The sequence below is a fragment of the Pelobates fuscus genome, chromosome 3, assembly GCF_036172605.1.
Source record: "Pelobates fuscus isolate aPelFus1 chromosome 3, aPelFus1.pri, whole genome shotgun sequence".
Lineage (NCBI taxonomy): Eukaryota > Metazoa > Chordata > Amphibia > Anura > Pelobatidae > Pelobates > Pelobates fuscus.
Window position 1 is genome coordinate 384,091,562 of NC_086319.1, and position 24,647 is coordinate 384,116,208.

The window sequence follows — 24,647 nt, forward strand, 5'->3', positions numbered from 1 at the left end:
ATTGCTTACATTCTTTCATCACATTTCCATTTCTTTTCTATGTGACTCTTGAAATCACATAGCTCAATATTAATATTAATGCACAGGTATCTATCTATTCTGGCTCTGATATGGGACTCGATAACTGATCATTATAGTAGTCTTTAAAGTTTATGGTGTTATAGCATATGTTGCAAATTCACAGTTCACTCTCTGGATGGTGAATGTTCTTTTTTAATTCCCATGCAAAGGTAACTTGTTCTTTCTTCTCTGGAATAGAAAGGAGAGCATTTGCTAGTTTGATCACTGCTTGCCCCCTGTCTGCTTGTTTGACTGTAAGATTAGTGGTATCCAATATATCTGGGACTGCAGCACTCAGTATAGTTGCTACATCAGGTGATAGCAAGCGGACAGTTTCACCAGAACAATAGCACTTTCAGTGGGTTTAATTTTTTACCTTTTACTGTCCCCCTGGCTGCTGGTTTTGCATCTAGCAAACTGGCATGGAGGAGGAGTAAAAATCAACATTGTTCAAAATTGTACCAATGCATGCCCTATTGCTGCATTAATTTCACAATACCTGCTCTAGATGGATGAAAATAGTTACATCTTTTCTGGCTAGCATTAGTAGATGGGGCTATCCTTGAACTTCTCCCACACTGTGCTTCTCCCACATCCTATCACAGTACCTTAATCTCATGCTAGCAGTGAAATCTTCCATATATGGTCCTTTCCAGTTAATTACATTTAGATCTGCCACACATGCGATAATTCATACCTTTTTGATAACATCTTTAATTGTTCTCTACAGTGCTGTGGGCTCTAAGTCTGTATGCAAAGGGACCACATTACAAATAGCATGCCTGATTATATGTAATAAATGCATATTCCCACCTCTATTTCTCACGTTTCTCAACTTGGGCATTCAGAGATAAATGTCACCACTCCACAGCTTCTGAGGCATTTAAATAAATGCAATCAGCACAATCATCTTAACTACAGCTGACAATTCATCCACTCTCTGCTTATAACATTTAGCAAGCTTAAGTAACTCTAAACTGTGTGCATCCTTGAACAATTTCATTCAAATCGCTTACCACTAGGGGTGTGCATGGGCAAACAATTCAGCCCAGCACTTCCGAAATTCGGGATTTCGGCAATTCAGGACTTTGGCAATTCGACACTTGGGCCCTACCCCTAACCACTACAACCACTTACACATCTAGGGTTAGGTTTAGGGGTAGGGTTTGGGTTAGGGTAAGGGTTAGCGGTAGGGTTAGGGGTAGGGTTAGGGCTATGGGTAGGGTTAGGGCTAGGGGTAGGGTTAGGGTTAGATTCCTGTCATCATTCCTGTAATTTTCCCTCCCTTTGCCACTTGCAAATCCGAAGCACTTCGGCACTTCCGAAATTCGGCACTTGGGCAATTCGGTTCGGTTTGCACTTACGAAATTCGGCACTTCGGCAATTCGGACATTTGGAAGCATCTGACTGTCCGAATTGCAGAAATTCGTCCGAATTTACATTCGGCACAAAACGAATTGCACATGTCTACTGACCACACTATCACACGGCCATATTCTCCTGCATGATCACTGTGTAACTTTTTCTTAGTTTCTTGCACAATTAGACTGCTTTATACATTTCACCATTATTTTCATGCATTCAATGGAGTTTTACATTATATCTCTAACGGCTTTGCTTTTACTTCAAATAATTGTAAACACACATTTATTAAAACCAGTTTTCCCAAACATTATACAGTTATTTTCCAATGTAACCCTTTCTTTCTGAATAGCATTCATAATGATCCATCCAATTTTAGGTATAAACCCTTTGTTCCCTTTTTTGACAAGTAGGTGCAGCATAGTTATGGAATTCCTGGTGAAATCCTGTCAACTTTGCCATTTGCATGAAATATGAGACTATATTCATATTACAAACTGCTAACTTTTAATATGAAAAATATTTGATATCAAACATTTCAACATACTTACATATAAAAGAGTGAAAAAAATTGTTTTAGCTCTCACAAAACTTTTCGGTGTTTAAAAAGATATTCACTAACACTGACAATGAATCTTGCTATTTTAAGCCAAAATGTAAAATCTCTAATGAAACAGAAACTTATATTTTTATAAACCCTTACATACTTATTAACCCTTAATAAACACAGGATGGGCAGAAGATCTGTAACATGGCTGTGTAACACAAAAAAATTGCAAACAAACAAAACTAAGCCCTGTGCTCAAACTCCCACTGCTCTTTGCACCAGCAATGGCTACAGTATACATCAGCCCAAATACATAAAAGAAAAACAAAAAAAGGTTACACACAATCCAAAATCCCCATGCACAGGAGTAGTGGGTGTTTGAGTAACTGTAACAGTTTTTAGCTGTCAAATTTGAAGAGATAAAATTTTGTTTATGTAAAAAATTGTTATTTGATTCAATATATGAATTGCTATCTATGACCTTCCTTTAACAACTTGAATTAAATCAATCTAAACTAGCCAATAGTCAATAAACAGACGATTAATATAATAGGCTGGAGTTAAATTGTTGCAGTAATAAGTATGCAGGGTGGTTGCGTTATTATACTGGAAAATTGCTAGGCTCATATCCTAATAAACAGAATAAAAAAAAACCTCTGCTGTGAAGTTTTTTTCCCTTCTGCCAGTGTGTAATGTCTGTCTCACTCTCCTTGTCAATTTGCAGGTAGTGACGTGGTGGCAGCTGAGCTGGAAAATATTCATATTGTAACCTCTCCGTATAAAGTCATTTTTATCAAAACTTCGAAATATTTTAAGCCCGGCATGCCTTTTGACCTAATGGTATGTTAACCTCTTTCTGTCTACATTAATACTGTGGAACTTGCCATTACATGGTTCAATGCATTTCAGATGCAATTTGTCTGTTTTTGTCAGTTTGTTATAAATACAGTACTGCTATCTTCTAGTAGAGGATTGGTGGGTGTGTAAGAATGTATTGACAACCAGGAGCTAGAACTGATTCACAATGACAACCTATCAGATAGATTTCAGATACAGTTTCATTTAGCAATGAGCAAGGCTGAACTGATGATGGAAGTGGAACATGTGATGTAACATAACTTTACTCTCCCCAAAGGGGGCAATACTGATTGATTTCTCACTAAGGATAATCTTTTGGTCATTTCCTTCCATTTATTTAATGTGAGCGTTTAATACACAGGTGTTTGTCACGAATCCCGATGGTTCTCCTGCGAATCGCATTCCTGTGATAGCTGACCCGGGTAAAGTTCTGGCAACAACACAGAGTAATGGAATTACTAGGCTGTGGCTTAATACCCCAACTGGAATAAACTATCTGCCAATAACAGTGAGTCACATCTGAATGCTCAATATTCAGGATGGCCTTTGCTTTTTATTAAACATTCTGCATGTTCTGCACCAGGGACATAGCATTTTACATTAGGACCTCTGCATTCTCTGTATTAGCCATAGCATGCTTTGTATTAGATATCATATACTTTCTGTATTTAGAATGCTGTGTGCCATGTAGCAATTGTTGATGTTTGCACATTAATGTATCTCTACAAGGATAATTACTCTAGGTGCAGCCAAAACCTACTTTAGTAGCTGTCAAGTGGGATCAAAAGTTCTTAAGGGTCAGGAACCAAATGAGAACCTCTCGCCATGTTTTGTGGGCTAACAAAAATGACACGTGAAATATATTAGGATCCAGGAAAACACACGGGTTACTGTATGGCCACTGACTACCTCGCTGCACTTAGAGCACTCTTGAAGCTCTAAGATTCAAAACACTCTACTGTAACTTTAAATGACGTTTTCTTCTGCTTCATTTTATTGGGGGTTCTGGTGGCCTGACCTACTACTTTGTTCTATGGAATCTGCCATTATAACACACGATGATGCAATATTGAAATCAATTTGGACCTGAATGGGAAATTTTGTAGAATTCAATTATTTGAAACGGCCATGCTCATTACATGGTTCAGTCAGCAGATGTAAATTGATTTTATAAACACTTCTGCTTGCTAGTTTTAAAGCCATATATATCCATAAGAGTGGACTTGGTACAACTTAATAAAATAGCAAATTGATGGTCCTTATTAAAGTGTTAATTTTGCTGTCTCAGAGTATACCATTTGGTATCACATTGTTATGTAGTCGTACATAAAACTCTTCTTACGTGTTCTATTTCATTTGTTTATTTCCTTATCGTTTATTTGTGATATGTTTTATTACCTTTTTATTTGTTATTAGGTAAAAACAGCGCATCCTGCTTTACCCCCTAACCGCCAGGCATCAGCGTCCATGACAGCCACAGCTTACAAGCCATTAGGTAGAATCGAAAATTTCCTGCATATCGGCATCACCGGTTCAGAAATGAAACCTGGAGAAAATATGGCTGTGAATTTTAATATAAGGAACAGTATTCTGGCGAATCAGAACCAGATCCAGCATTTCACATACTTGGTAATCACAATGCATTTTTCTTATTCATGTCAAATTGCAACAACCGTAGGACTGCAGACATACTAGATTTCCAAGATAAACCTTTACACAGGGGTCCAAAGAATGATGATCTAGAATAGAATTCTAAACAAGGAAGTGACTGATGATCTAGAATTCTAAACAATCGTGATACCAATCGTGATACTTAAAAATAAACTCTGCTTTCCAATAAATAGAAAAAATGTGATAAACGTGTTTAAAAATACGCTTTGATACTATATTTATACACTGCCTGGCCAAAAAAAAATAGCATAGACAATAAGTTCATGTATATAAATCCTGGATAAGATACCAAATGTAGAGCTGGTGCAAAAACAAAAAATGTATAGAACAGTCCAATAGTCCACAAAATGTAGCAGGAGGGAAAAACACACCTCACTATGTATATAGGTAACACACAGTTCGGGAGCCTTCCTGCAAAACTGGACTATTGGACTGTTCTATCTATTTTTTGTTTTTGTACCAACTCTACATTTGGTATCTTATCCAGGACTTATATACATTAACTTGTCTATGCTACTGGAGTTATCGACATATTTTATCTCGCATTATTAGCATCTTAGCATTTTATTTGGGACTTGTTCTATGGACTTAGTTTAATGCATGTCGTATCACTAATATTTGTATATTATATATTGCTATTTATGCGTTTTATCCCTATATTGTTTGATTAGCTCCTGGAGCATTTCATTTTTATGATATTTTTATATAAGAAACATTGTTCATATGACATCTCAGTCCCCTTCAAAGTAGGCACCTTGGGATCTCACACGGTTACAGTTCTTCCAGTGTCTCTTCCATGGTTCAAAATGCTCTGCAAAATCCTTTGTTGGAATCACCATCAACTGTCTCGTCACACATTATTTATTTATTTATTTATAACATAGTTTACCAGGAAAGATACATTGAGATTTCTCTCGTTTTCAAGTATGTCCTGGGTCCACAAATCATTGCATTGTTACAGTTAGTGTATAATAAAATACAAAAACAATATTAATATACAATAGATACACAATTTAACATAGAACAGGTAGGAAATATATAACCAACCATGACAGGTGCATTCTGTTTTGAGGTATGTAGAGAGGGATCTCTTAAAGGACTTTAAGCTTAGGGAAGATTTTAATTTGTGCGGGAGGTTGTGCCACAATCGCGGTGCTCTGTAGGAGAAGGAGGATCGGGCTCCTTTCTCTTTGTATTGAGGTAGACTAAGTAAAGTGTTGGTACTGGATCGGAGGTTATAGGAAGTGGGAACAGCTGGGGAAAGCATTGTGTTCAGGTAGGGTGGGAGTTTCCCAGAAAAGCTCTCAAACACAAGGCTGGAAAGATGAAGGGTGCGTCTGGATTCCAGCGACAGACAGTTTAGTTCTTTTAGCATGTCACAATGGTGGGTCCTGTAATTACATTGTAGCACAAATCGGCAGAACGAGTTATACAATGTGTTGAGTTTATTAAAGGACCACTCTAGGCACCCAGACCACTTCAGCTTAATGAAGTGGTCTGGGTGCCAGGTCCAGCTAGCTTTTACCCTTTTTTTTTATAAACATAGCAGTTTCAGAGAAACTGCTATGTTTATACTGAGGGTTAAGACAGCCTCCAGAGCCTCTAGTGGCTGTCTCATTGACAGCCGCTAGAGGCGCTTGCGTGCTTCTCACTGTGAAAATCACAGTGAGAGCACGCAAGCGTCCATAGGAAAGCATTATGAATGCTTTCCTATGCGACCGGCTGAATGCGAGTGCGGCTCCTGCCGCGCATGCGCATTCAGCCGATGACGTCGCAAGGAAGAAGGAGGGGAGGAGGAAAGCTCCCCGCCCGGCGCTGGAGAAAGAGGTAAGTTTAACCCTTTCCTCCCCCTAGAGCCCGGCGGGAGTGGGTCCCTGAGGGTGGGGGCACCCTCAGGGCACTCTAGTGCCAGGAAAACGAGTATGTTTTCCTGGCACTAGAGTGGTCCTTTAATGTGCGATTGGGATGCAGATGCATATACTACATCCCCATAATCAATGATTGGCATCAGCATTTGCTGTACAATCTTTTCCTTTACTGAAGGGCTTAGGCAGGATTTGTTTCTGTACAGGGCACCTAGTTTTGGATAAAGTTTAGATGCAAGCTTTTCTATGTGCAGGCCAAAAGATAGATTGGGTTCTAACATCATACCCAAGTATTTGAAAGAGTGGACTGCGGTCAGTGTGCCATTTGAAATTGTTTTGATGGATAGGTGGGAATTGTGTAATTTGTGTAATTTAGGTACTGTTCCAAATATCATTGTGACAGTTTTGTCATTGTTCAGGAAGAGTTTGTTTTTTGCGATCCACTTTTCTACCTCTGTAAACTGGTCTTGGAGCACAGCCTCAAGCTGCGGTAGATCGGAATTGCTCGCATAGATTACCGTGTTATCTGCGTACATGTGTACATTTGAGGATTTGCAGACATTAGGCAGATCATTTATAAATAATGAAAATAGTAGGGGGCCGAGAATGGAACCTTGGGGAACACCACACGTGACTGGGAGAGGGAGGGAGTCGCTGTCAGAAATGGACACATATTGCGAGCGATCCAATACATACGATCGAAACCAATTTAGCGAATGATCACCAATTTCCTGAGTTTTTGAGTTTGTGCAGTAGAATGTCGTGGTCTACTGTGTCAAAGGCCTTAGCAAAATCAAGGAAAATAGCTCCAGTTAGGTCTCCTTGTTCCATGCCAGTTTGGATGTCATTGCAAACTTTTAAGAGGGCAGTTGTAGTGGAGTGATTCTGGCGAAAGCCCGATTGATCAGGGGTCAGATAGTTTGATTGTTGGTAATACTCACATAGTTGCGTATGGACACATTTTTCTAAGATTTTTTACAATACCGGGAGCAATAATATAGGGCGATAGTTAGAAATCAAAGAAGTGTCACCACTTTTATGGATAGGCACTACTCTCGCAGTCTTCCAAAGTTTGGGTAAGTATCCAGACACCAAGGATTTGTTAATTAGAGTTGCAATTGCCGGCGCACTGAGCTTCAACAGCATTGCTGGGATTTGGTCAAGTCCGGACTGGTTTTTAATTTTTAGATTATTAAGATGTTTTTCAATGACACTAACAGGAACAGGTCTAAAAATGAACTTGTCTATATTGGGCGTTTGCAAATTTAGTGAGACCTGATCCACATTTGTAGTTTCAGGATGTGTGCCATTTATTAGCTTGGCAATCAGGGCAGTAGAGCATCTGACAAAATAATTGTTAAAGGCATTTGCTACATCTAAGGGAAGTTGCAGGGTTTGGTTATCCACTTTGACAGTGGATGGGTTGGGAGTGGATTGGGGGAGTTTGTAGTTTATTTATGACTTTCCAAAAGTTTCTAGGGTTTGAGATGTTATTGTTCAGATTTTCATAGAAATATTGGCCAATTTTGTTTGTTTTGTGCATATATTTCGCCATTGTATATACGCACAGTGATCATTCATAGAGCCAGTACACTTAAACTTTGACCACAAGGACATATACCTGAATCTCATTGATGGCCTAAAAAGTCACAGGGCATTAAATATTTCAACAGTATCTCAACCATCTTTGATGCATTTGCACCCATTGCATCATCCAGAAAGCCTTCTGAATCATAAAAATAGTTTCCACGGAGGAATTCTCACCCTAATGCAAGATTTGATGCAGATTCATTGCTCTATTCGCTCAGTCATTTTGTATGCGATGGCTGCACAGTGCACATGCTCAGTCAATGTCGTCTAGCGCACCCACTGACGAGTACAGTGAAGTCGTCATTGTTAATGCATGTGCATTCTAGTCCATGGCTGTCAGGTTACATCGATGTCAAGCAAACTGTTCTTTTTCTGGACAGACCTCATATTAAATATTAAAAGGACACTATAGTCACCAAAATAACTTTAGTTTAATTAATCAGTTTTTGTGTTCAGATCATGCATCTGTAGTCTCAGTGGACAATTCTCTGCCATTTAGGAGCTAAATCACTTTTGTTTCTGTTTATGCAGCCCTAGCCAAACCTCCACTGGCTGTGACTGACTCAGCCTGCATTAAAACAAAATGGTTTCCTTTTCAATCAGATGTTACTTACTTTAAAAGTTTGTATTTGCAAATTGAACTTTAAACACATACAGGAGGCTCCTGCAAGGCCTAGCAAGCTATGAAAAGTGCAGGAGATAATGTTTTCTAAATTAAACAGAGTTCTCAATAAAGGAAATGTGAACATTAGATAACTTTTTACAGGATGTGTTTAGGAAGTCTTTGTAAATCACATGTACGGAGGTGTGGCTAGGACTTCATAAACAAAGTGATTTAACTCATAAATGGCAGAGAATTGAGCAGTGAGACAGCAGGGGCATGATTTAAATGTTAAAATCTGCAATGTAAAGAAATAAGTGAAGCTTATAAATACGAGCCTGGAGGCAGGATTGCCCCCACAAAGATGGAGGATGTGATGCGGGGCAGCTCTGCCGAATGACAGAAGGACGTTGTGACACACTGACATCACATACCAGAAATCGATCCCAGAACCATGAAATTGGTTCTTTGAGTACGAAATTCGCTAATATAACTACATGGACGATACATAAAGTTGTATTACACACTTTGGAAAGTCATTCAGTTAAAAGGCGTTAGTGTTAATTGCAAATAAATTGTATTTTAAAGTCTTTTTCTTTTGGATTGTTTTTAAGGGGACTTTTTACACATTTTGATTAAATCCCAAGATTTATGATTTTTACTTAACTTTCTGTTGCACTAATTAACTTATTCCATCAGTGGTGCTTTATAGCTCAAGGATTTATGGGACTTGAATACAATTCAATGGTCTCAGAACATGATAAAATATTGCCTAGCTTGTGTCTGTTTTTGGCTGAGTTTGACATCTCTGTATTTGCATACTTGAAATGTATCATGTTACTTCATGTCACCATGAATCACAATGAGTATTTCAATTACCATCTTTAAAACATTGTTACGAGTTTGCTACGATTCAGTGTATAGTTTATATATCAGGGAAAAAAAAAACAAAAACTTTTGATATCTCCAACACATGGACTTGTATTTCTATGTGTATTTACCCAATTGTGGCATTTAGAAAAAAAATCTCTGAAATGGGTTTTGCATTTAGCACATACATGCAACACATAATGTGAAGCAATTATATTTATGTTATATGTTTCACATATGTGTTAAATATACGTTGCATTTATTTGTTAAACTTTGCATAATTGAAAGACAATCTGTGATAGTTTTTGAATACAGAATTAAAAATCTCTTCTTCATGGCTGGTAAAGAAATGTAAAGTACAATAAACCTATTTATCAAACTCTTCCTCCCATTAGATTATAAACAAGGGCAGAATAATGAAAGTGGCCAGACAACAACGCCAACCAGGTCAGTCCCTTGTGGCTGTATCTATCCCAGTCACAGAAAATGTAATTCCTTCTTTCCGTATTGTGGCTTATTACATCGTGCAGACAATAGCAGGACCTGAATTAGTGTCGGACTCTGCCTGGGTGGATGTCAAAGATACCTGCATGGGCACCGTAAGTTGACTTAACAGACGTCATGAAGGTACAGCCTACAATTGTCTCTCTGTTTCTGGAATCTTGAAGTCATCAGTCTTAGCCTACAAATAAACATGTTGCTTTGTTATTGTGATAGTCATACCAGTTATCCCCCTTTTAATGCATGATTGTGGTAACTTTCATTAAAATATCGGTGGGAGGGGATATATTTTTAGAAGAAGAACTACAAATCCATCTTACACATGTTTGTTCTTTCCTTTTTTCATTGATTTGTTTTTGATTATGTCTTTTGCTTTTGGTGGGATTAGTAATGTATTAACAGTTCATTGATGTTCACACACAGCTGGTGGTCACTGGTGAGAGAGAGAGAGATAACAGTATCCAGAGCCCAGGTTCCCCATTGCGGCTGAAAGTTAGTGCAGACCACAGAGCCAATGTGGGACTCGTTGCTGTGGACAAACGTGTTTTTATGCAGAATAAGAAGTTTAAACTTTCTCAAAGCAAGGTATAAACACACTAGAGAAAGGTTTAATGTGTTTTTTTTTGTTTTTTATATCTTGTACTGCTATCAGTGTCTGACTTTTAAAAATACATCAATAAACAGTTTTGTTTACCTTATTCAGGAGCAGCAATATTTTATTAGATTTTGACTAATGTTAACGTTGCAGTCAATATAGCACATATTTAATAAAATTATGCAGGCGGTAATACTCATGTCCATGTAGTTTTTCTTTTCATTTTTTTGCCATCGTTTTGTAGCTCTCACTATCTTCAAACAACAGCTGATGATAAAAAGTGTGCTTTAGTAACTGGGAGCCATGTCATGCCATGCGTTTCTTGTCTATCTTACATGGAAATAAATTAATCCAGCATGATATGTCACCTGTTTATTTTTTTATTTTTTTTATTCGTATTTTATTGAAATTTTGTATTGGGTGGAGTACAGAAGTTAAAAAGAGGGGGGGGGGAGGGGGGAGGGAGGGGAATTCACAAGTAATCACAAAATATCACATATCAAGTTGTTCACATAACGTTTGACCATCCATTATTGAGTCCAAGTATTGCAGACAAGACAAAAATATCTGTTATAACTTAATTAAGGCCCATCTTAAGGATTATGTTTAACCGTTTATGCACATATATTTCTGTGGCGGAACCAACCTCGCCACTGCCCACTGGAGGGGTCTGGTTGCTCGCCTGCTCCCTTTAGACTATGGTCCTGCACTTTAAACTTTCATTTTACCTGCAGAAAGGTTTATTCGTGCCTTTCTGCGGACTGTTAAAGCCATGCTACCCCAGATAGCTATGCCATGGAGCCCAGCCATATACTGAAAGACTGTATGAAAGACTTTGGCTCCATGGCGATTGAACTGTATGTATGTGATCTGAGCACCATCCGGTAATAATGTGCGCTCAGATCTAAGCTATCTGGGGATAGGTAGAATGTGTATGTTCTATGTGATAAATGTAACAGTATGTATTTTTATGTCTTTTATTGTCCTTTGTCTGCCATGTGGTTAATGGAGTCTTGCCTCTGTCCTTGGAGATAATTAGATTACTTCCCAATTATCTCCAGGACAGAGAGGAGGGATTATGATGCATTGTGGGATTGTTAGCTTGTGATTGGTCCATGTCCAATATGTTTCCCAGTTTCCCATCTGGTCCCCTAGGGGAGTGTCCACCAGGTGAGAGACTTGCATAAAAGCCGGGCAGGTAGCCCCAGTAAATCTGTTCCTGCTTTACCCTCAAAACGAAGTGTCGTCTTGTATTTGGGGGAATTGCATTATATGCTGATTTCCAGGAGTGTAAGCGGATTGTATGCTTTTCCTGTTCAGCTGTTTCCAGTGTTCGTGTGTTTCAAGTTCGGGAGTTTGGAGTATTCCCCTGTTTCCAGTTCGGGAGATTGGGGAATTCAAGTGTGTGCAGTTCGGGAGTTGGAAGATTCGTGTAGTTTGCAGTTCGGGAGATGCTTGCAGTAGCTGCTTGTCTATCTGGAAGGGGAATATCGCCTAAACGGTTTTTAACCTCTTGTATGCGAAACGGTCCGTTACAATTTCTACTTTCGCCAACCTCAGGGTTCCCTCATATAACTTTTGTATCTTTCATTGGAGTCTTAGTAATATCCAATATGTGAGTGGATGGCCACCTGTTTATTTAATGTCCCTCTGTCCTATTTCCCAGGTGTGGGACTATGTAGAAAAGTCTGACATTGGCTGTACACCCAGCAGTGGTGCTGACAGTGTGGGAGTATTTTATGACGCTGGTTTGGCTTTACAGACAAATTTCAAGATCTCCACAGCTCAAAGATCAGGTAAAAGCACCCCTATCCAGTTATTTGTGGAAAACTATGTCATCCATCTTTTTTTGTGATATGTGATAGATTATATCTAATTTTTTTTCCCATTCGTCTTGTACTGGTTTCTCTTTGGATTTTACTTTAGAAAAATGCTGCTGTCCATTTATAATATTATTTTCTCATTCTTAGAGTCACATTGCCCAGCACCATTAGTAAGGGAGCGGCGTTCTGCAACAGTGCTTACTAAATTTAAAGCCACCAAATGTAAGTGAGTAATTGTTTTACCTTCATTTTTTTTTACTTGAATTTACAGTCTTCATAATGCCCACGAGATATATAATCAATTTGTGCACTAAACCATGTGTAATCTATTCAAGCATTCTCACTCTTTGTATATTTGTTCTTTATGCACTATCCATGAATCTCCCGATTCCAACCTCTCTCATCACCATCTCCTTGCCTCTTCTCACTCTGTACTCACAATGAATTATTAATTATGTGTTTTATTACCGTCACACGTTTTGGATAAAATGTGCTATGGTTTGTCGGCAGCATTCTAATCTTGACTGTCTGTTTTGTAGCTTCAGTCTATAGTGGCCATGCAAAGACATGCTGTGAAGATGGCATGAGGAAACATCTAATGAGCTTCAGCTGTGAACAACGAGCACGCATGATCGTTGATGGGAAAGCGTGTGTGGATGCCTTCCTGGACTGCTGCAAAAACTTTGAGAAGAAGAAGGAAAAAGAAAAGCACTCGACAATCGCGTATTTTCAGGGTAGTCGAGAACATAGGTAGCATTAGGCAATAGTTTTATCCAAGTAAAGATGACCAAATTGTTCAAATTGAGAAATACATGTATAGAAGGATGTTGTGTTTCATGGCAGTGGAAACTTCATACAGCACTGCAGAAAGCATCACATGTTTAACTAACTGAGACTGTGTATCTCACAAAGAGGAATCGTATGGATTCTCAAGCTAACATAACCTCAACGCCAAGTCCACAGTGAGACATTAGCAGGAGGTCATCACTAAATGAAAGTAAAAGTAAAAAAAATAAATGAAAGTAAAAGAGGTTTTAGCAAATAAAGTTCTTTATAAAGCTCAGCTTTCTCTTATGGAATGTTTTACAAAACAAATGGCAACCACACAAACAGTCTCTAATGTAAAATATTAAAACAGCTTGGAGATATTAGGAAACATTAACCGTTTTGTTCACCATGTGATCATGTATAATTTTGTTCACCAGGAGATGAAGATAATGAGTTCCCGCCTGATGCTGAGATCGTGTCCAGGACTGAGTTTTTGGAGAGTTGGTTCTGGAAAGTCGAACAAATGACAGAAATGCCAGATGTAAATGGGTCAGTAAGCTTCTGGACTAGTTGGATACCTTTGTTTATCATCAACATTTATTTATTGCTGAATTATAACTCTGTGGACCCTAAGTCTAATATGTTGATATAAAGTGTTTGGCATGTCATGGGGATTGTCTGTGCTGCCTAAAGTTAATTCTCTTAGTCATTCTGTCAAAGAAACTTGTATGCACTCACCGACACAGACACAATCTAACACACATTGATATGTATCCCAGACACACACATACACACTGATTCCCAGTACTGGAATACATACATACACACACACACACACAGGAAGGCCCTGCCGTACACACAAATACACACACACAGATATGTGCTGCCACACACCAAAACACATAGCCACATACACACAGAAGCATACTTCTACAGATTCCCAGATAAACACACACATTATGCACATTGCCACACTCTGCCACACTCACATCGACATTATAACACATCGACAATCACTCCCAGACAAACACATTATACACACTGCCATACTCACTTCCAAACCCACCAATTGTGAACAATGCCATACTCACTATCAGACGCACACATTAGATGCACTGCTATTATCACTCTGATAAACACATTATGCACACTGCCACACTTACTCCCAGGCACTCACATTGCCCACAGTAATGCCCTGACTCTCAGCCCTGCCCCACAATTTCCTGTGTGACTAGAGTAGATTTTAGTACATCACATTCTCCCATCGCACAGTGCAAGTTGAGCTGGCAGTGAGTCCTCCCAGTAAGGGGCGTGTGCTGTGGGAGATCTTCAGTGTGGTCTGGTTGTGGAGATATTTTTGTACATTTTTAAATTGCATATGCATGCCTTTGGCATGAATGGGGTTACCAGAATTTGGCATTACCAGAACTCCCTTAATCAGAGCTCTGGAAATTCTAGCTAAACTATGGCAGGAGAGTTGCAATTCTTTAATTCTCCATGTTCTGTATAAGAGCAATTTGTGTATGTTAATGAAACATAAATAGACACACACATTAATTAAGTATGGGGAAAAAAAAGAGAATTGAAATCAAAATATAGACTAAATTAGTTCAATTATGAAATATTGCTGAGTTGGAGAAATAAATTCTCTTTGGCTATTTTTGTTTTTAAGGGACACTATAGTCACCTGAATAACTTTAGCTTAATGAAGTAGTTTTGGTGTATAGAACATGCCCCTGCAGCCTCACTGCTCAATCCTCTGCCATTTAGGAGTTAAATCCCTTTGTTTATGAACCCTAGTCACACCTCCCGGCATGTGACTTGCACAGCCTTCCATAAACACTTCCTGTAAAGAGAGCCCTATTTAGGCTTTCTTTATTGCAAGTTCTGTTTAATTAAGATTTTCTTATCCCCTGCTATGTTAACAGCTTGCTAGACCCTGCAAGTGCCTCCTGTATGTGATTAAAGTTCAATTTAGAGATTGAGATACAATTATTTAAGGTAAATTACATCTGTTTGAAAGTGAAACCAGTTTTTTTTCATGCAGGCTCTGTCAATCATAGCCAGGCGAGGTGTGGCTAGGGCTGCATAAACAGAAACAAAGTGATTTAACTCCTAAATGACAGTAATTTGAGCACTGCAATTGCAGGGGAATGATCTATACACTAAAAGTGCTTTATTTAGCTAAAGTAATTTAGGTGACTATAGTGTTCCTTTAATTTTGATATTTTCAGGTTAAATTTGAACCTCTATATATTTAAAATGTGATGTTAAAATTTTCCTTTTCCAGTATTTCCACCAAAGTGCTGCCTGTTTTCCTGAAGGATTCAATCACCACATGGGAGGTTTTGGCTGTGAGTCTGTCTGAAAATAAGGGTAAGTGGCTGAAGAGTTAATTCTATTATTTAAATGTTGATGTATCATTGCAGCTGTGAGGTTCCAACAATCAGACTGGTTAATGGCCATCGTAAAAATGTCCTCTTGTGTAGTGAGATCTCAAAGGAAACTCCAAGATTTCCAGGTTTCTTTAAAATGTCTATTGGAAAAAAATTAGTATATCTTTAAAATCCAAAACGCTAGTGACTGTTAAAGAATCCTTTGAGAAACATTGATGCAAACCAGGAATTGCTGGTATGCAGTTAAGAAAGTTCCATCAAACCCTCATACATGTATATTTGGCTATGAAAATGTTACGGTGGGAAAAAGCTACAAAACACTAGCTTGCATAAGAAATGGTACGATTGAACCGCAGCATGTGAAGTATACATACTTCTGAGCTTAGAACAGGGGTGGACAACACAAGATGTCGTGGACTACATATCCTATAATGGTCCTACAGCTATAATGCTGGCAAACCATCAGGGTAGATGTAGTCTACAACATGCCAAAGGTTTTCTATCCCTGGACTAGAAAAACATGGTGGACATTATCCCTGTATAGCTAAAAGAGTAGATGTACAAAGTATAAATGCATATTTTATTGATGTCGCTCTAACCGGTGTACTTAGCACTTAGCAGTTACAATTTCTAGCTATCAATATTTTGGCTGCAGAGAATACATCGATATTGAAGTATGTGATATTCCTATTTAATCTTGACAAATCTGAAAGTAAAAGAATCATCTCTGATAACAATGATAATGTCACACTAGAGATTGTTTCTAACTATTGGCAGAATTTCTGGCTCCCATAACCACAATATATGCAAGAACTCTCCTCTTTACGTATTATATATCCAGCATGTATCCACAACATCATTCCTCATTGTAACCAATATACTAGAGACTAAATAAAGTATATTAAGGAACTTAAAGTGTAATTTCACGAGTTTAAACATTTAACACATTAGCAATCAATAACCAGGATTTTTTCAACCCAACTGAATGTCCTGTTTGAATCTGTCTCCCATTTTCTGAGAGCGGGAGACCTAGGTCTGAGCTCACATTTCTTCAGAATTAGGGCACATGTTTTAATTATATTTTTCACATCGGTCACCATTATTAATTTGCCCAGTTTATAAAGGTTATTCGAATTACCTTGAAACAAATATATTTAAGGAAGCCTTTTTATTCGAATACAATCACTAAACCCTTGTTCTACATCACACCATCTTTCTTGTTTCATATTTGGCATTTGGGTAACAACTAGTGATGTCCCGAACGGTTCACTGGCGAATAGTTCCTGGCGAACATAGCTTGTTCGCGTTCGCCACAGACGGCGAACATATGCGATGTTCGGTCCGCCCCTATTCATCATCATTGAGGAAACTTTGACCCTGTACCTCGCAGTCAGCAGACACATTCCAGCCAATCAGGAGCAGACCCTCCCTCCCAGACCCTCCCACCTCCTGGACAGCATCCATTTTAGATTCATTCTGAAGCTGCATTCTTAGTGAGAGGAGGGACAGTGTGCTGCTGCTGATTTAATATGGAAATTGATAGCTAGGCTAGTGTATTCAGTGTCCACTACAGTCCTGAAGGACTCATCTGATCTCTGCTGTAAGGACAGCACCCCAAAAAGCCCTTTTTAGGGCTAGAACATCAGTCTGCTTTTTTATTTTTTCTGTGTAATCTAATTGCAGTTGCCTGCCTGCCAGCGTGTGTGTCAGGCTCACAGCGTATACTGTGCCCACTTGCCCAGTGCCACCACTCATATCTGGTGTCACAATAGCTTTAATTTAACAAAAAAACTACTTTTTTGACTGTAATATAATAGCAGTCAGTTTCCTTCACGCGTGTGCGTTTCAGGGCCTGCCAGGGCACAGTGTCACACCAGTGCAACTCATATCTGGTGTAACAGTAGTGTACATTTAAAAATAAATAGAAATTTGACTGTAATAGATTGAATAGCAGTTAGTTGTCTGCAAGCGTGTGTGTCAGGCTCACAGCGTATACTATGCCCACTTGCCCAGTGCCACCACTCATATCTGGTGTCACAATAGCTTGCATTTAACAAAAAAAAAACTTTTTTGACTGTAATATAATAGCATTCAGTTTCCTTCACACGTGTGCGTTTCAGGGCCTGCCAGGGCACAGTGTCACACCAATGCAACTCATATCTGGTGTAACAGTAGTGTACATTTAAAAAAAATAAAAAAAATACAATTTTGACTGTAATAGATTGAATAGCAGTTAGTTGTCTGCCAGCGTGTGTGTCAGGCTCACAGCGTATACTATGCCCACTTGCCCAGTGCCACCACTCATATCTGGTGTCACAATTGCTTGCATTTAACAACAAATAAAACTTTTTTGACTGTAATATAAAAGCAGTCAGTTTCCTTCACACGTGTGCGTTTCAGGGCCTGCCAGGGCACAGTGTCACACCAGTGCAACTCATATCTGGTATAACAGTAGTATACATTTAAAAAAATAAAAATAAATTGACTGTAATAGATTGAATAGCAGTTAGTTGTCTGCAAGCGTGTGTGTCAGGCCTACAGCGTCTACTCTGCCAACTTCTGCCAGTGCACAGTGCCACTCATATCTGTTGTCACAGTAGCTTGCACGCATAGTACCACTAATCGAAAAAAAAATGACAGACAGAGGCAGGCCACCCCGCAGGGGCCGTTGTGGTCGTGGTGCTGTGATTCCCTATGGCCCTAGAATAATGCCCAGTGTTCAGAGGCCACGTACCCTGAACTCAAAAAGTTCTGAGGACATAGTTGCTGCTGCTGCGTCTTGCTCCACATCAATGGCACCCCCCCAGCTACCCAGGTACTATTCAACATCCCGGATACGGCAGTGTCACGCCGTCTTGGGGTTGACTTGCCTGAAAGCAGAGAGTCACACTGGGCCAGCACTCCTGTCCGCCCGGAATGCACGGGTGGATCAGTGGCTGACTCCGCACCAACTGGAGATCGGCAAAGTGGTTTGTGACAACGGAAGAAATTTGTTGGCGGCATTGAATTTGGGCAAGTTGACACATGTGCCGTGCATGGCACATGTGTGTAATCTGATCGTACAACGCTTTGTGCATAAGTACCCAGGCTTAGAGGACGTCCTGAAGCAGGCCAGGAAGGTGTGTGGCCATTTCAGGCGTTCCTACACGGCCATGGTGCACTTTTCAGATATCCAGCGGCAAAACAACATGCGAGTGAGGCGCTTGATTTGCGACAGCCCGACACGTTGGAATTCAACACTTCTAATGTTCGACCGCCTGCTCCAACAAGAAAAAGCCGGTAACGAGTATTTGTATGACTGGGGTGCTAGGACAGCCTCTGCGGAGCTGGGAATTTTTTTGCCACGTTACTGGACGCTCATGCGCAATGCCTGTAGGCTCATGCGTCCTTTTGAGGAGGTGACAAACCTAGTCAGTCGCACCGAAGGCACCATCAGCGACATCATACCATTTGTTTTCTTCCTGGAGCGTGCCCTGCGAACAGTGCTGGATCAGGCCGTAGATGAGCATGAAGAGGAAGAGGAAGAGTTGTGGTCACCATCACCACCAGAAACAGCCTTATCAGCATCGCTTGCTGGACCTGCGGCAACGCTGGAAGAGGATTGTGAGGAAGAGGAGTCAGAGGAGGAATGTGGCTTTGAGGAGGTGGAGGAAGACCAACCACAACAGGCATCCCATGGTGCTCATTGTCACCTATCTGGTACCCGTGGTGTTGTACGTGGCTGGGGGGAAGAGATCACTGAGATCACTGAGAACGAGGAACGGGACATGAGTAGCTCGGCATCCAACCTTGTGCAAATGGGGTCTTGCATGCTGTCGTGCCTGTTGAGGGACCCTCGTATAAAAAAGCTGAAGGAGAACGACCTGTACTGGGTGTCCACGCTACTAGACCCCCGGTATAAGCAGAAAGTGCCTGAAATGTTACCAAATTACCGCAAGTCGGAAAGGATGCAGCAGTTCCAAAATAAATTACACAGCGCATAAGGGTGATGTCACAACACAACGGGAATCTAACAGGGGAAGAGGTGAAAGTAATCCTCCTCCTCCCACGACCACGCCGGCAAGGACAGGACGCTTTACAGACGTGTTGTTGATGGAGGACATGCAGAGCTTTTTAAGTCCTACGCATCGCCACAGCCCTTCGGGGTCCACCCTCAGAGAACGACTCGACCGACAGGTAGCAGACTACCTCGCCTTAACTGCAGATATCGACACTCTGAGGAGCGATGAACCCCTTGACTACTGGGTGTGCAGGCCTGACCTGTGGCCTGAGCTATTCCAATTTGCGATAGAACTTCTGGCCTGCCCCGCTGTCCCGCTGTCAGAAAGGACCTTCAGTGCAGCAGGAGGTATTGTCACTGAGAAGAGAAGTCGCCTAGGTCAAAAAAGTCTAGATTACCTCACCTTTATTAAGATGAATGAGGGATGGATCCCGAAGGGACTGACAGTGGGCAATACATTCGACTAAAAAAGGCCTGATGAGGGGGACTACTTAACACACCACTTCTATCTGGTGGCACATTAGATTACACGCGCAGTGCCCCAAATTTGAAGTAGGAGGACCAACTGATAGGAATAGTACTACTTAACACACCTTATAATAACGCAGAGAGAGGCAACGCAGAGAGAGGAGTCTGAAGAAGAGGAGTCAGAGGAGGAAGGTGGCTTTGAGGAGGTGGAAGACCAAACACAGCAGGCGTCCCAAGGGGCGTGTTGTCACCTTTCGGGGACCCTTGGTGTTGTACGTGGCTGGGTGGAGGAAGAGACCTTCAATGACATCAGTGAGGACAAGGAACGGGACATGGCTAGCTTGGTATCCAACCTTGTGCAAATGGGGAGTTTGCGGTTGTGCAAATGGACTGTTTGCGGTTGTTTGCGGTGCGTTAAACGGAGTGTTTGGTCTGTCACTGTGAAGCGGGCGTAACCCTTACACTACCTGATCGATACAACATTATACCTGATGTTTTAAAGCACGTTATTGCAAACAATTTAGGAATGTTAGGTGATTTATGCCCTTTATGGATCAAAACCAGACTCTGCATCAACTATGTAATTTTCTATTTTGCCATGGATCCCCCTCCGGCATGCCACAGTCCAGGTGTTAGTCCCCTTGAAACAACTTTTCCATCACTATTGTGGCCAGAAAGAGTCCCTGTGGGTTTTAAAATTTGTCTGCCCATTGAAGTCTATGGCGGTTTGCCCGGTTCGCCTGTTCGCGAACATTTGCGGAAATTCGCGTTCGCCGCTTGCGAACGGAAAATTTTATGTTCGCAACATCACTAGTAACAACATATTGAAAAAAATTAATAATTGACCATCTTTAGCCAACTATCTGGGATGCACAATTGGATCATTCTAAAAATATATAACAATTTGGGAAGAATATAAGATTTGAATATATTTATTCCCCCTTCCAGGAAAATCCAAATATTTCTATTCTTTAGATAGTTTATTAGTCTGAATTAATAAAGGAAGGAAATTGATTTCATTATTATTATTTTTTGATCGCCCCAATATCAGTTTCCAGATCGTCAATTGATTGTTTGGCCCAGACAAACACAAACTATTCAGTAAGTTAGTTCTTTATATCATTAGAAACATTACTGTCAAGGATTACAGATTCATCCAAATTTAATTTATAGCCAGAAAATGTATCTAAAATTCTCATGTGTGCTATGACTGATTCTTCCAGGTTCTGTAAAGTAAGAGTACTGTTGTCTCTATATATACATCAATATTAATGTTATGTTTAGTACATTTAAAACATACAATTTCATCATTGTCCCTAGTAGCTAGAGCCAGTGGTTCTAATGACAAAATATTAAGGAGAGGGGACAAAGGGCATCCTTGTCTTGTGCCATTAGCCAAATGAAAACATGCTGATGAAAAAACACAACTTAATATTCTATCCCGGTGGTTCCCAAATTTTTAAGATTCAAGGCACCCTTAATATTTCAATATTTTTCCAAGGCACCCCAAGTCAAAAAAAGTTATAAGTTGTATATCTGTATAGCGCTGCGGCATATACTGGTGCTATAGTATAATATATAGTGTTGGTGTTTGAGTGAAGGGGTGTTTGTATATAATTTTAGTGTTTTAATACAGGGGTGTGTTTGTATGAAATGTTTGATTGCAGGTGTGCTTGGATGTAATGTTCGCTTTTAAATGTGTATGTACTTTTGTGTGTAGTATTGGTGTTTGAGTGAAGGAGTGTGTTTGTATATAATTTTGGAGTTTGATGGCAGGGGTGTGTTTGTATATAATATTTGTGTTAGATTGCAGGAGTGTGTTTGTATATTGTGCTAGTATTTGATTGCATATACACTGCCACATACATACTTACACAGATATACATAAACATTAACACACAGAAACATATAAATACACTGACACATACACACAAATTCCTATTGACATCGACACATACACACACATAGATACACACACCGACACATACACACACCTTGACACACAAATACACCAACATACACACACATCCTGAAACACACAAACACTAACACATGCACACACAGATACACACACACAGATACACACACAGATACACACACACAGATACACACACAGATACACACACTGATACACACACTGATACACACACTGATACACAAAATGTGACATACACATAAACACATATATGTAATATTGTTTTATACCTACAGCCACCCTCCTGTTAGCTTACCTTGTGTGTCCAGGAGGGTGACTTGCTTGTAGTTCTGTCCCTGCTGCTGGCAAGTGGGAGTGAGCAGTCTGGAGCAGCTCTTTGTGCTCCTTTTCCTCCCCCCCACTCATGCTGCCTCTGCAGCTGCCTCCTCTCCTACACTGTTTCTCTGCACAAAGCTGGGAGGAAGTGACAGGCGGTCTCTTCCTTCCAGCCGGCCGACACTACAGGGATGCGGTTGCGGTCTTAAAGGGCTGCGTCACCCGACCGGGCCCCTGGTCAGCAAAAATGTTTCCCAGTGCTATCATAGCACTAGGGAATCATTTCACTGTGCACCTGTGTGCAAGTCACGGCATCCAACGGCGCAGCAGCACACAGTTTGGGGAACTCTGGTCTAGAGGACTTGATTTATGATGCACGGTGTTTAGGGTCAGGATAGTTCATTTCCCTGTGTAATGTGTGAATAAGAAACCTGTATGGTCTATTTCATATGTAAAATGTGGATCCAAGAGGCTAAATTGGTCTGTTTTTAATGCACAGGTATATGTGTGGCTCAACCATATGAGATTCAGCTTATGACGAACTTCTTCATTGACCTGAGACTGCCTTATTCTGTTGTGAGAAATGAGCAGGTGGAAATCCGGGCTGTTCTCTACAACTATGGAGAAGGAAGTATAAAGGTAAATTATTGTATGTAGATGCCCCTGTATAATAAATAACAAAAATGGATAATGCAAACGCAGAATATAAGATGGAACAGAGGCATGAACAATTTTAGAGGAGATAGTGTTCAGTTCTTCGAACAAATCTATCTACTATATGTCCATGTAGAGGGAGGTCCTGTAGCTTTTAACCTGATTCTCTTGCAGTATTAGTCATTATTCTGAAAGTCAAAATAATCAATTTATTTTGTGTTTACATGCTAGGTACATGTGGAACTGACACACAACCCAGAGTTTTGTAGTCTCTCCACATCTAACAAGAACTTCCACAAACTGGTGTCCATCAGTGCTCACTCCTCTGCTGTTGTCCCACTCATTATTGTGCCTCTAAACTTGGGTCAACATGAACTGGAAGTAAGGGTCGCCTGGTGGTACATTTGTGCCAGACAGTGTTAAAAAGAAGCTAAATGTTGTGGTGAGTTCAAACCTGTGACTTGGTTGCCAATTTTGAGGTATGGGGAATTGTTTGGGGAACACTTACCTATGGTGTTTACACGAGACTCAGAAAATCATTAACTTTAAATGTTTGATAAGGGTGAGGGAAAGCAAACTATATGCCTTAACGTGGTGGAAATATTTATTTGTGTTTTATGAAGGATATTAAGTTGTTTCATATAGCACCAAACATGTGACTCTTACATATGAGCTGGTTCTGAAGATCATTTATGGTATTTATTGTCTATGCCATGGTTGAGTGACAAAACATTATTATCTCCAAACTAAGGGGGTTATGTATTAAAATTGCTGCATTTACTTTTACTTTTGCACTATTTTTGTTTGAATGCTCCAATTTCTTTTATGTATAAACCTGTTACTTCACCTTTATACAGTGGTGAATGTTTGCCCCAAGTTTGTCAAATTGATCATTTTTTCTGTATTAATTTTTCTTTCTGTTTTTTCACCCTGTGATGTTTTTATCATTGGTTCATTTCACAAAATAAGACAAATGAGTAATATTAACAGAAACATTTACTTCTCTGACAAGGTAATTGGCTAAAGTAAGAACCCAAAGTCAATAAAACCTGGTTCTTAAATTTAAGGTCAAACTAAGCAAATTGGAAAGATTATCTAAATAAAAAAATGCTTCTAGTTTTCCAGTTTGGCTACTCTGGCCTTAAATTTGAGAGTGGTTGAAAAATGTTGTCAGAAAAAACTTCATGTTCCTCTTTTGATACATTGCAAGAAACTAATTTGTGAACCAAAAAAAAAAAAAACTATAATAGAACTGGCAAATAAAAATGACAGAAGAGGGACAGTACAGAATATTTTGGAGATACTGCAGGTATAAACAGGAAAAGTAAAATAGCCTAAACAGTGAGCAAGACATTTTTTTATACATAATAACCATCATTTTAATATTACATACTAACCAATCAAATGTATGTGCTGTTATGTTCTTACATTGTTATATATTTTTCTAGCCAGAAGGAATGCGTCGGACCAACCTTATCAAGTCAGTGACTCTAAAACCACAGGTGAAAGGAGTAGGTGTGTACTCTCTATTTTTGGGAGGCTGAGTCTGTTGTTTGGTCTTTAAATAAGTGTTAATGCAAAGTGTGGGGCTTTTAATGATGGGTTTTGTCATGGGTTTGTTGAGTGCAAATATGAAATTGAAATATTGCCAATGAGTTGGCATGGAATTATTCTACCCAAGACTAACCACCAAATCATGATAATGACTATTTTTAATGTGAGATTTATTGATGTCATTAAAGTGACCCTGATTGAGAATGCTTCCGT

At 39.7% G+C, this 24,647-nt stretch overlaps 1 protein-coding gene across 1 annotated transcript in view; it reads left to right on the forward strand.

The window, feature by feature from the left end:
- The window catches only part of LOC134603554 (venom factor-like), a 77,988-nt gene that overhangs the window by 10,247 nt on the left and 43,094 nt on the right, over positions 1–24,647 (forward strand). Inside the window, 14 exon segments of the mRNA XM_063449639.1 lie at positions 2,694–2,809; positions 3,189–3,335; positions 4,244–4,456; positions 9,820–10,023; positions 10,349–10,510; positions 12,187–12,316; positions 12,491–12,565; positions 12,883–13,080; positions 13,549–13,660; positions 15,402–15,487; positions 22,726–22,865; positions 23,112–23,266; positions 23,268–23,322; positions 24,329–24,395. Coding sequence (XP_063305709.1) covers positions 2,694–2,809; positions 3,189–3,335; positions 4,244–4,456; positions 9,820–10,023; positions 10,349–10,510; positions 12,187–12,316; positions 12,491–12,565; positions 12,883–13,080; positions 13,549–13,660; positions 15,402–15,487; positions 22,726–22,865; positions 23,112–23,266; positions 23,268–23,322; positions 24,329–24,395 — 1,860 coding nt within the window.